Source organism: Centruroides sculpturatus, unplaced genomic scaffold (assembly GCF_000671375.1).
Source record: "Centruroides sculpturatus isolate CEXI.00-Female unplaced genomic scaffold, Cexi_2.0 scaffold962, whole genome shotgun sequence".
In the NCBI taxonomy this organism is placed as follows: domain Eukaryota; kingdom Metazoa; phylum Arthropoda; class Arachnida; order Scorpiones; family Buthidae; genus Centruroides; species Centruroides sculpturatus.
The window spans coordinates 178,963-192,897 of NW_019385202.1; the positions used below are offsets into that span (position 1 = coordinate 178,963).

At 30.1% G+C, this 13,935-nt stretch overlaps 1 protein-coding gene across 1 annotated transcript in view; it reads left to right on the forward strand.

Annotated features, from left to right (window-relative positions):
- LOC111636082 (sister chromatid cohesion protein PDS5 homolog B-like) overlaps positions 1–13,935 on the forward strand; it is a 133,018-nt gene that overhangs the window by 29,886 nt on the left and 89,197 nt on the right. Inside the window, exons 4-5 of the mRNA XM_023381252.1 lie at positions 2,784–2,870; positions 9,131–9,217. Of these exons, the coding sequence (XP_023237020.1) occupies positions 2,784–2,870; positions 9,131–9,217 (174 nt within the window). The remainder of the gene's footprint in view (positions 1–2,783; positions 2,871–9,130; positions 9,218–13,935) is intronic.

Consider the following 13,935-nt stretch of genomic DNA (forward strand, 5'->3'; position numbering starts at 1 on the left):
TTTTGGAAAAACTGAAGAAAGAAATCGAAGAGGCCACACTTGAAGAAGAAGGTTCTGTTTCACCACGATAATGCCAGAATCACTGAACAAAAAATAAACGAACTTAGCTTCCAATTAGTTCCACATTCACCGTACTCACCTGATTTGGCCCCCAGTGACTTCCACCTTTTTCCAAATTTAAAATAATTCTTGGTTGGAAAGAGATTCCACTCAAATGACAAAGTCATCTCTGAAGTAAACGAGTATTTTGCACACCTTGACAAATCGACCTATTGTAATGGCATAAAAAAGCTAGAACATCGCTGGAATAAGTGCATTGCTAACAAATGAGACTACATTGAAAAATAAAAAAAAGTTTTAACATTATTTTGTTTGTTGTTCTATTTGAGGCCACGAACTTTCCGAACAGCCCTCGTATCTTCAATAAAGGATGTTCCTGATCTAAAGGTTGTAAGATAGTCTACCGGAATTCTTGTAATTTTCAGATTAAAGAGACATATATATGTATAGTTATTTAAATGTTTATGTAAATTTATTTTATTTATTAATCACAAAATACAGTAAAGCCTTTATACAGTATACATGGTACAAGAATAAAGATAATCACTCCTTTTTGTTTAACAACATTGGAAATAACCCTTTTAAAATAAAAAAATTTACAGTCAATCATATGTAAATTGTTTACTCATTCATTTAAATTTGTTATAAGGAATATGTAACAAATGCTTGATCTCAGTCATATTCATAGCATGCTATAAGTAAGAATTCTGAGTTACATTTAATTCGTAGTTATAAATAAATAAAGAAAAATCTTACTGAGTAATTCTAATTGGTACTCATGAATCAATGTTGCGAAGTGTAATCAAACTTCAGTTTCATCAACATCTAATTTTGCTGAGCTTAAACTTCTTTTATTTTTACAAATGTTTTCAATCTATTTACTATAGGTCATTGTCAGGTTTAATATTAAATGTTCCAAAATGGAATGTAACATTTTTGTACATGTTTTACATTTTCAAATTTTTTACATTTTCAAATTCAAAAAATAACTTAATTTTAAAATAAATGGATAGAAGTGTGTATATTAACCTGTCCCGTGTTGTTCCTAAGTATTTTCATGTTGATCTCATTTGACCTGATCCATTGACCCCAAATATACTCGTTTCTGCATTGGAATGTTTTTGATACTAGATGTCGCTATGCGTCATAATTTTATGTATTAAAATGAACTCTCAAAATATAATTTTTTTTTTTCAATAAATTTATTGTGTTTGTGCAAAATAAAAAAAAATCATTTTAACGATACAGTAGCCCCAATTATTATTTAAAAAAAAAATTGTTAGGCTTAACATCAACAAAAATTCAACATGGTGGCACGTGCAACAGAGAAAAATTTCAATATGGGATAGGTTCAATAAAATAAATAAATAAACAAATAAAATATAGTAAAGAAACACAATTTAAGGTTTTTAAATCCCATTCTTTTTTCTATTATATATTTTCTTGCTGTTAGAAGCACATTAGCATCCCTAGCATTTAGGCAATGGTTTTTCATTTGTAAATGTTTGTAAATTTCCATCTCCAATGCAATGGGTGGAGAGTGCATTGTTTTAATGACTTTAGCCACTTTTCCCATTTTACAATCACTCCTTCACTCTGTGCCATAATTGCCAATATTGTGTTGCTGTGTCCTTTGTCAATGTTGTATCTATGTTCTTGCAGATGTACCGCCAGGTTTCTTCTAGTCACACTCACATAATCTTTTTTGACTTCTAACTGTTGATTTTCAAATGGTGTTTTATATACTCTAGCTTTCTCTTCCTTTGTTATGCTGCCTTTATCGTTCCATAATAAGTTATAGATATTGGGTGCTCTTTTATAGACCATTCTTGAGTTTTTGTAAGAAACTAACTCATTCACCACGCCTCTTATAAAAACTCGAGAATGGTCTATAAAAGAGCACCCAATATGTATAGCTTATTATGGATTGATAAAGACAGCATAAAAAAGGAAGAGAAAGCTGGGGTATATAAAACACCATTTGAAAATCAACAGTTAGAAGTCAAAAAAGATTATGTGATTGCAACTAGAAGAAACCTGGAGGTACATCTGCAAGAACATAGATACAATGTTGACAAAGTACACAGCAACACAATATTAGCACAGACTGAAGAAGTGATTGTAAAATGGGAAGAGGCTAAAGTCATTAAAACAATGCACTCTTCACCCATCGCATTGGAGATGGAAATATTTGTTTATTTATTTATTTTATTTAATATACACACTTCTATCAATTTATTTTAAAAGTTATTTTTTAAATTTGAAAATATAAAATATTCGAAAACATTATGTTCTATTTTGAAACATTATATTAAACCTGACAGTGGCCTATAGTAAATAGGTTGATAATGTTTGTAAAAATAAAAAGAAGTTAAGCTCAGCAAAATTAGATGTTGGTGAAACTGAAGTTAATTACTTGCTGAGAAAGCGGTGGATAGATAAAAGCAATCAAACCATTGAATTTCTTGAAAAACATAATTCTGTTAAATTTAAAATACTTGTAAATGACACTGATAAAATTAGTTATAAATTTATAAAAATGTATTTTAGCCAAAAGAATGTATTGTTATTTCAAAAATAAATTCTTATATTTAATTTGAAACATAAATTATAACATTGCATATAACATTAATATTAATATAATTTATGCTTTAAACATTTAAATTTTACTGGTTATATTTATATTTTATCAAATTTAAAAAAAAATTAATTAATCTTTCCAGGTCATTTTTGAATTTTTCATTCAACAGCTTCGAGGATTAGAAGATCCAAAAGATCCTATATTTAAGAGATATTTTTATCTTCTTGAGGTAAATAGTAATAATGAATATAATTTAGTTTATTTTAAAAGTTTTTTTTTTTTTATAAAAGTAAATAATAGAAATGAGTAAAAATAAGAAATAATAATGTTGTTATTGTCAGTTATATTAGCATGCTGATTAAATTGTTATTTCTATTGATTTAAACATTTTTATACAAATATTCTGGTTAGAAAATAATAATATTGAATAATATAGTTTTAATGTCAAATATTTATTTGACATCAAAGCTATATTATTATTTTTTTTAACCAAAATGTTTTTAAATGAAAACAATTTTACTGAATAACAATCAAATAAATGTAAATAGAATATTATTTAATTTTAATACAATAGAGTGTCATTTATCCGAATCAATTGGGGACTGGGGTTGTTCGGATAACTTATTTTTTGGATAACCGATTATGTACAAAAAAAATATATTAACCTATCCCATGTTGAAATTTTTCTCCGTTGCATGTCACTTCACATTGAATTTTTGTCGATGTTAGGCCTAATGTAAACTTTTCAAAATAATAATCGTGGCTATTGTATCGTTAAAAATTATTTTTTTATTTTTTACAAACAAAATAAATATATTGAAAAATATAAAAAGAAAAAAAATTATACTTTAGAAGTTAATCTGTATCAAAAACGTTCGATTCAGCACGAGACACAGTCCTCAGAAAAACACCACACAAAAGTGCCAGTGCTGCCAGCTAAAACACATATCAACAAAAAAATATTGGAGTAGCCCAAGATACAGCCAAAGATTGCAGCGCTACAGCACTAGTGAAAATTTAAATTTGCTGATTGGAAATCTTTCGGATAAACGACGCTCTACTGTAATTTATAATAACATTATCTTTAATAATGTGATAATATAAAAATGAAATGGATAAAGAAAATTTTTAAAATATGTTTAGCATTGTTCAATATCACTTTTAAAATTTTTATATTTAACAAGGTCTGCTTTTCTATATTTTGTAATTTAAAAAATTACATGCTGTCTCTATTTTAAAGTATTCTATGCATACTCCAAAATTTATATAAATATTTTTCAAGTGTCTTAAATATTATAAGTATAAATGTTATGTTAAGAACTTAATTTTAATGTTTAACAGAACAATTGCTTTATATAAAAATTTTTTTTTCCGATTGAAAAAATTTGAAAAGTTTTGTATTTTAATTATTTTTAATACAGTAGAGTCCCGAAAACTCTGCACTCGATAACCTGGCAGTCTGGATAACTCAGCCACATTCTGGCAGGGCAAAAAAACCCCTTGTAAATTTTCATTATAGACAGCTTTATGCCTCTTAAAGTATTTTTCTGAGATCTGTCTTATCAGGTAAATTACTGTACACAGTGTATTCATTAATTTTCATTTTCATGTAGTAAAGGCTCTATGCTTTCATAAAGTACATACTTTTCCTTTGTTTAAGGGTATTTGGGCAGTTTATTCTCTGTTGTATTCTCAAGCAAACAATACATACAAGTACAGTACAGTATTTTCTGAGGAAACACTCGTACTTATTCTTTTTTAATCCTATTCCTGATAACCTGGCATTTTCACAAATTCGGCTACCCTTTAGTTTACAGTTAGTTTAGGCCGAGTTTTCGGGACTCTACTGTATTATGATATAGATTTGCTATGAAAGCTGAAGAATTGTTTCTTTTAATTGCATAGTGTGATAAATGGTAATGCTATTTCAATCTGTTACTGTATCTCAGACATCTTTTGGCAAATATTAAATGCATATCTTACAGTACTCCAGATATTTTGTACAGTATTATATATTTAGTTGGTTAATATTTGAAATATTTATTTGGCTTTTCTGCACTTTATACATTTAAATTATATTTAAATATCCAAACAGTTTAATTTTATCTTTGAAGAAATTTTACTATTATAAAAATGAGAATTAGAGCACATTATATATATACAGAAAAACCTGTCTATGGTGACCACACATGGTTCCTTTCAAAAAGTGGTCTTTTAGACAGATAGTTGTCCAATACAGGTGGTGCTGTAGTACTGTATTTCTGTACATATTCTGTGCACTTTTTAGTAGTGATGTAACGAATATTCGGTTATTATTCGGTATTTGGCCTATTTTTCGCTATTCAGCCAAATACCGAATATTTAATCACTATTCAGCCGAATACCTAAAAACAGGAGTAAAAAATAACAAAAACACAGTAAATTAATCATTTTGGTATTTAGATTTAATGTTGTCAGGTTAGTGTTGTTTGTTTATATTTATTTATAACTTATAACATGCACAAAATAAAAAAGACCATAATATTAGTCACTTGTATTCACAATTTATAATTACAAAGATCAGCACACGTACACACCTATTCATTCGAGAATCGTCGCACATCTGAGGGTCTGACCCTGCCTATCCTTTTTTTTAAGCACTCGTCTTAGCTCTTCCCTTTCTCTTTCGTCTATCACTCTAGTCCACATATGCCTATGCATACATCATAATGTGCCCTCATGATACTTTCTATTCATCACTTTTCCGTCATAAATTTCCCATTTTACAATTACGTGACTCATAGCCTGGTGATAACGGAGAAAAGAGACAGATAGGACATCAGTATAAGTCACAGTTATGATTTCACAGATTTGAAACAGCTTGGTAGCCCGAACAACCCTAGGCTTTCGCCCGTGCATGCTAAGTGACTTTCATTACAAGCATTTAGCTTTCCGAAGTCTATGACAACAATTGTTTGACATTCACGGCTGCGAATTTCACGCCAATAAGCTGCCTCGACTTGTTTGAGGCAGCTTATTGAGTTGATAACATAATCGACTTGTTCGATTATGTTATCAACTCAATTTCATATTTATTTTCACGTTTTCACTTTGCAGTTCTTCTCTGTTCTTCTTCCGTTATTTACACATGTCGGTCATTTCTTTGTTATCCACATTTGATATCATCACTTAATCACATACTGCCATGGCGCTCATGTCTGTCCGCTTCAACTGTCAAGAATTAACACGATTGGTGAAGCATAGTGACAGTGGGCCAATAGAGAGCAGGGTCCTTGCCATAATGCGGTTTGTGCGCCAATTTTCGTGCGTGCATTAATCGAGCCGAATATTCGGCTATTTGGCCATGCTCCTGGCCGAATATTCGGTATTTGGTCTGAGGCCAAATATACTATTCATTGCAACACTACTTTTTAGCAATTCCTCTAAGCAAAATGTGAGGTGAGCAAAAATAAGCAAATTTTTTCAATGGTAGAGCTATATTGGTATTGTATTTTATTCTTATCGGATAACTTGATTAACAGGAGTCATCATGATTTTATAATACAGATTTAATACCAATATTTTAAAGATTAATACAGTATTCACATTTTTTTTATTATAATGCATACTTTTTTTTTCCCAACTTAATTAATTCAACTTTTCTTCGTTAGCTCCTCACTTACGTGTATTACATCATCGATATAGAAGCGTGATGTATCTCTCCACCAGTTCAGTTTTGTTTTTTGTTAGTTTAATCTTATTTTAGCTTAAAAATACTGTAGTTTTTTAAAATATTCAATATTTTCTTAAGTACAATAAAAAAAATTATTAATCAGTAACAAAATGATTTTATTATTTCTTCTCATAGTACGATTTCATTACATCAATGACAATTACAGAGTTGAAAAGGGAAGGTTGCCTGTAAAACTGATTTTTGCATTAATGCATTTATTGTTTTTTTAATATTTTGTGTGCAAAAATTACTTGGATATTATTTTTCTAAAAATATTGCAAAAATAACATAAATTGATACAGAAACTGTTTATCATACATGTACTGTATATGAGCTTAAAAATAAATAATGAGATCAGCTGATTAATTGATGTGCACAATATTTTTATACTCCTAAGGAAATTACTGTAGGTCTACATTAAAATAAATTGCGTTTTCCCACAGTTAAACTTTGCCGCTAATTGTCGTTGTGATAAATCATTTTCACTTTTTCTGATAACTTTAACACAATCTTCTAACAATTTCACTTTGCATTTATTTCGTTTTTCGGACATTTTCGAACAAACAAATGAATTTCCTTTGTAGCTGGACTAATCCATTAACGCCTGCACTTAATTTCAAGAGTGGGAGAAGTGCCCGAGGTGGGTTTGAACAATAGTTTAGACCAGATATATTCGCAGAAGTGGTCGTTTATTACAGTTGTTGTGTGTTGTTTCCGACCAAAAATTGATGCTCGTGGCTGCATTACACAGGTGGTTATTTAATACAGGTAACTTATATGAAGACTCTATGGATAAACTATTTGGTACCAGAAATTTTTGCCCATTGAATGCAGGTGGTTGCTTAAGCAGATTTTACTGTATATATGTATTAAACAATTTGATTTAAATTTTTTAAATTAGTACTATATTAGTTGCTTCTAATATCAGTTATGTGTGATGAATAATTTGAAAAATAAATAATTAAACAATTCAAAATGTTAATAAGTGATTTGATCTGATGCTGAGACAGATTAATTTCAAAAAATGTTTTAGCAAATGAAGATGAAACTATAAATAATCAAGCTTAAGAGTATAAAAATTGAAAAAGTATAATGGCTATTCAGTTTATATAATTACTTAATGCATTCCATAAGTAAAAAAAATACAATTTAAATGCAGTTTTGTATAAAAAGCTAAGTTTAAAGAATATTTTTTATTATGTTGTATATAATTATTATTATTATATATTATTTNATTTTTTTTTTTCAATAAATTTATTGTGTTTGTGCAAAATAAAAAAAAATCATTTTAACGATACAGTAGCCCCAATTATTATTTTAAAAAAAAAAATTGTTAGGCTTAACATCAACAAAAATTCAACATGGTGGCACGTGCAACAGAGAAAAATTTCAATATGGGATAGGTTCAATAAAATAAATAAATAAACAAATAAAATATAGTAAAGAAACACAATTTAAGGTTTTTAAATCCCATTCTTTTTTCTATTATATATTTTCTTGCTGTTAGAAGCACATTAGCATCCCTAGCATTTAGGCAATGGTTTTTCATTTGTAAATGTTTGTAAATTTCCATCTCCAATGCAATGGGTGGAGAGTGCATTGTTTTAATGACTTTAGCCACTTTTCCCATTTTACAATCACTCCTTCACTCTGTGCCATAATTGCCAATATTGTGTTGCTGTGTCCTTTGTCAATGTTGTATCTATGTTCTTGCAGATGTACCGCCAGGTTTCTTCTAGTCACACTCACATAATCTTTTTTGACTTCTAACTGTTGATTTTCAAATGGTGTTTTATATACTCTAGCTTTCTCTTCCTTTGTTATGCTGCCTTTATCGTTCCATAATAAGTTATAGATATTGGGTGCTCTTTTATAGACCATTCTTGAGTTTTTGTAAGAAACTAACTCATTCACCACGCCTCTTATAAAAACTCGAGAATGGTCTATAAAAGAGCACCCAATATGTATAGCTTATTATGGATTGATAAAGACAGCATAAAAAAGGAAGAGAAAGCTGGGGTATATAAAACACCATTTGAAAATCAACAGTTAGAAGTCAAAAAAGATTATGTGATTGCAACTAGAAGAAACCTGGAGGTACATCTGCAAGAACATAGATACAATGTTGACAAAGTACACAGCAACACAATATTAGCACAGACTGAAGAAGTGATTGTAAAATGGGAAGAGGCTAAAGTCATTAAAACAATGCACTCTTCACCCATCGCATTGGAGATGGAAATATTTGTTTATTTATTTATTTTATTTAATATACACACTTCTATCAATTTATTTTAAAAGTTATTTTTTAAATTTGAAAATATAAAATATTCGAAAACATTATGTTCTATTTTGAAACATTATATTAAACCTGACAGTGGCCTATAGTAAATAGGTTGATAATGTTTGTAAAAATAAAAAGAAGTTAAGCTCAGCAAAATTAGATGTTGGTGAAACTGAAGTTAATTACTTGCTGAGAAAGCGGTGGATAGATAAAAGCAATCAAACCATTGAATTTCTTGAAAAACATAATTCTGTTAAATTTAAAATACTTGTAAATGACACTGATAAAATTAGTTATAAATTTATAAAAATGTATTTTAGCCAAAAGAATGTATTGTTATTTCAAAAATAAATTCTTATATTTAATTTGAAACATAAATTATAACATTGCATATAACATTAATATTAATATAATTTATGCTTTAAACATTTAAATTTTACTGGTTATATTTATATTTTATCAAATTTAAAAAAAAATTAATTAATCTTTCCAGGTCATTTTTGAATTTTTCATTCAACAGCTTCGAGGATTAGAAGATCCAAAAGATCCTATATTTAAGAGATATTTTTATCTTCTTGAGGTAAATAGTAATAATGAATATAATTTAGTTTATTTTAAAAGTTTTTTTTTTTTATATTTTTAACTATTATAAAATGGAAAAATGCTCAATTTTCAGGGTAGGGATGGGTATTATAAAAATTAAGTGACGGTGGAAATTTTCACTTTTCTTCGTCATTTTCCTCGATACGACACGCGACCCTTTCTATCTCCTCGCCTTCTCGACCTGTCACCATCAAAATTTAATAGCATCAACGTTTCTTATACACAAGCTACCGTGCCAAATTTCGTTTCTCTATCATTATTCTTTCCTGATATATTAAACAAAATAAACGCTAACACATCGCATCCGCGGAATTATTTTTGCCTTTTTTTTACTTTTTTTTTTGTTTCGGGGAGACTGGAAATGCGGACATTTACAAAAAGCCGAGAGGGTCAAATTTGATACTAAACCAAACGATCTCCGTAGTTAATCGAGCTGCTATTTTGCTACAGTTTATAATTAGATATTAAGTAATTTGGTATTGGAGGTAGAGGTTAGGTTCTATTTCTTATCTAAATTAATACTTATAATAATATTTAATGGTAGTTTTATTCGTTTTATTATGTGTTTATAAAGACAAAATCGAACAGATTTTAAATTTTATTTATTACACTAAGCTGCGAAAAGCGAATTTTTTCGACAATTTAGGCATACCCGATATGAATTTTTTTATACGTGAGTTCGTGTATTACAAGTTTGACGTTGAATTCTTCTTTTATTTTTTTGAAAAACACGGCGTGCAACAGTTATTTGTAGGCAGTCCTACGCGAGTGTCATCAGTTTACACTTGTTGGGCAATTCTTCTACGATGGTGCTTACTATTGCTTGCGTGGACTTACAAGTCCTTCGGCAACTTGTAAAATTTAACTTAAGTATAGTGTAATTTCATTGTCAAAGAATATTTTACTAACCGTATTCTTTCACTAAAAATAGAACAATTTTAAAAGTTAACACAAATAGTGATACACAAGAACGCGTACACATGGCTGTAATTGCATTTTTGAAGAAACTGGAAACGAAAGAAATATTTTCAAACTTGGAAATTATTTAGCGTTAATATTGCTGAATTGATAAACGAGAACAATATAAGTCAAAAGTACGCTGACGATGGTGAGAACGAGACTTTTGTCGACGTTAAACATCTCCCAAGCGGTAAAACGGGGGAATTCCAACCACACCTTCACGTAAAATCGAAATACCTCCTCTCGCATTTTGTCACTAAGCGAGACGGAATTCCGATACAAAGAGGAACAAAGAAGTTCTCCCTCTTTGTGAACACCTGAAGCGCAAAAACACAACTTGGCAAACTGAAAAAACGAAAAACCGGAAATGAAAATCATTTTCGAATGATGCACCCAAGTGGTACTATCGTAGAAACTCAGGAGACGTCCGATGTTTCCCATGATGTTTCCTCCTACCTGGATGGACCACAAGAGTAATTGCGCGGAGAAACTGTCGCGAACGAGTATTAAATACTCGAGTAGTAGATTAATCTCCGTGATTATTCGAGGCACGTCTTTCCTTCTTTCACCTTCTCCCGCTAAGACAAAGCGTAACGATTTGAAAGCGTGTTTAACTTCTTGACATATCAGTTCGAAGTATAAAAATATGAAATTCAGTGGCAACATAAACACTGCCGTATACAAAACTGAAAACAAAACGTAGAGAAAGCGAAAAAAATATTCTTCCATTGCTCCGAAACCAAATTTAAGACTTATCTGCGAAATAAAGTTACTGGCGCCAGTGAAGACGGCGACTACATTGATAATATTAACTAAAACGAAGTAAAGCCAAAGAAAACCGACTCGAAGCGTTAATATTCTCTCGTTGACTCCGCTGACACCAGAAATTTTTACGATATTCTGAACCAGAGTACGAATCTTCGTTCGATCCAGATGAAATCGATAACACGAAACAAATGGGATTATCTGAGTAAATACGAAAAATGCCGTCAGACAAATCTTAACGAAATTCGCATTTTCGGCGAAGGCGCTAATTACTCTCAAGGTGTACAGACACACCAATATCTTTGCCACGACTAACGAAATAATTGCCTGCGAATGGAATCCCTTTCCTTCCATCTTTAATCCGAAGAGCGACATGCTGCGTAACAACGGACTCCACGCCTTAAAACTGTACATCGCCGTGTCTCGATTCGTTCGTGAATCCGTTTCCTTCATATTTTGTTTTCTGTTTTTTTTGGACGTGGATCTTAAATCGAAAAATTCGTAAACTTAAAACTTAGTTTCGGAACTTCGTATGCCAGAAGAATAAACGATTTCTTCTACCTCAAACTGAATTATTGTCTGCGAAAATTATTTTTCTCTGTCGTATACACTGCAGAAACTCATTTAATTTTCTTCTGACGCATTTCCGAGAAAAGGGAGACAAAAGGCGACTCGCGAATGCAACAAATGTTTACGTGACTTCGGTCAACACGATCAAAGTCGAAGGACGTCTCGCGTGTTTGCGTGAAACGTCAATATTTCGAATGAAATACACACATATTCCAAGAATTATTGTTCAAACAATTAATGGAAAACTCGGTTAAAATCGAAAACGGATGCAATTTATTTGAGAAACATCAATATTTGATGAAAGACAAAGGGTATTGAGATTTATTAAGCACATTTCGTTGTGTTCGGATAATACTTGATCCGCATCGACACTTAAAATAAATGCACGAATTTGAACGAGAAATTACAATTACGTAAAACTAGAATTTACATGTTTAAAAATATAACTTTCTAGAATTGTGGTAGGATGGCGGCTCAAGTAAAATTCTATTGTCTTTCAGTAACCGGTAGAGGAAGAATTCGTAATATTGAGCAATGTTTTATAAATTATATTTTAAGCAATTCCGTTTAATAACGCTCACCGAATGAATGTGTTTGTATTTCGTTTCAAATATTGACGTTTAACGCAAACACCAGTGATGTCCTTGCAGCTTTGATCACCTTTACCAAAAAAATGTAAACAATTGTTTAAAGTGACGACTCGCGTCGTCACTCTCGATTCTCGGAAACGTAATAAGAAAGAACAAACGAGTTTGTGGAAATCACGTAAAATGATATTAAATTTATAATACTGTAATTCAATTTTTAACTTTACCGGATATTACATATAACAGAGGAAAAGTATGGCGATCTGGCAAAAAATTACCCTTCTCGGATTTATACATTTTTGGACTCGGGACGTAGAGAAATGCACAAAAGTTCAGGGGGAGTTTCTGTATGTGTGAATGTTAGTGCGCGTGTATGAAGGTGTGTATTGGCGTTTATTTCGTTTAATAACTCGGGATGGGATAAAGGTTAAGAAACGAAATTTGGTACGGTAGTTTGGGTAGGTGGGTCATCGGTGCTATTAAATTTTGGTTGCGAACGGTCGAGGGAATGGAAAGACAGAGAATGATCACGTCGGGGGATAGAGAAGATTTCCAATCGCATCGGACTTAACGAAGATTTTACTCGTTAGCATTTAGTTTTTTTTAATATAAAACTCATGTTTTTCCTCAAAATTAAGTCTTTTGCATTTTATAATAATTTAAAATATATAAGAAAATCTTATAACAGATGGTACTACATATACTTTTATTTATTACGATTATTTATTTATTTATTTATTTATTTAATCATACGACCCTATGGCCATTGGCCTTTTTCAAGGGTCAAAAGAAAAATTAATGATACAGACGTTTACCAAGTATACAATCAACAAAACAACAAAAAAGAACAGAGAAGAAAAATACAATAACAGCAAAACACACACAAAAAAAAAAATACACTCAACTAATCACATCTCAATATTTTTACAGCCCGTTTAAATTGTCCGTAAGTACACAATTCTTTATATTCTTCTTTTAAGGCATTCCAACTATATATAAGTTGATAAATTGGTGCATCTCTTCCAAAACTATGCTTAACCTTTGGTAAAAGCAAGTTATTTCTCCATCGGTAGTTGTAATTAGAAGGCCTAAAATATTTATTTAATTCTTCGCTTATATAAGATTTTTTCTTGCTCACCTTTATTAGTTTAAAACCTTCCAAAAGAACTTGTTTTTTATATAAAGTTTTTATTTTATCAATTTTGATCTGGTTATAAAAAGAAGTGACAGAGGAATCATAAGGCAACTTATATAATGCTCTTATAAAGTTATTTTGTATAACTTGCAATCTATTCAATACAAAAGAAGAAGCTGTACCCCATACAGAAATACCGTATCGAAGTTTAGGTTCCATGCAAGCGTGATACAAGCGCAAAACAGTCTCACAATTTAAAAAACTCATTATTCTTTTCAGTATTCCAATATATCTAGATAAAGACAGTGTTAAATTATTTATATGATTGTTCCATCGTAACTTATCATCAATTTCGATTCCTAAATATTTTACAGTATTAACTCTTTGAATACGTTCATTATTTATTCTTACTTGTATATCTTCTAAATTCACTTTTTTGTTTTTATTTGATAAACAAATATAATTTGTTTTATTTTCATTTACTCTTAAGTTATTATTTTCCATGTACTTACTTAATTTAGATAACAAAGAGTTTATATTATTTTCAACCAAATGAAGATTCCAATCTGCATATGTTATAACAATATCATCTGCATACAATATAATATTATTCTCAGGAATAGTCTCTACAATATCATTTATATAAATATTAAAAAGTAAAGGGCCCAAAACGGATCC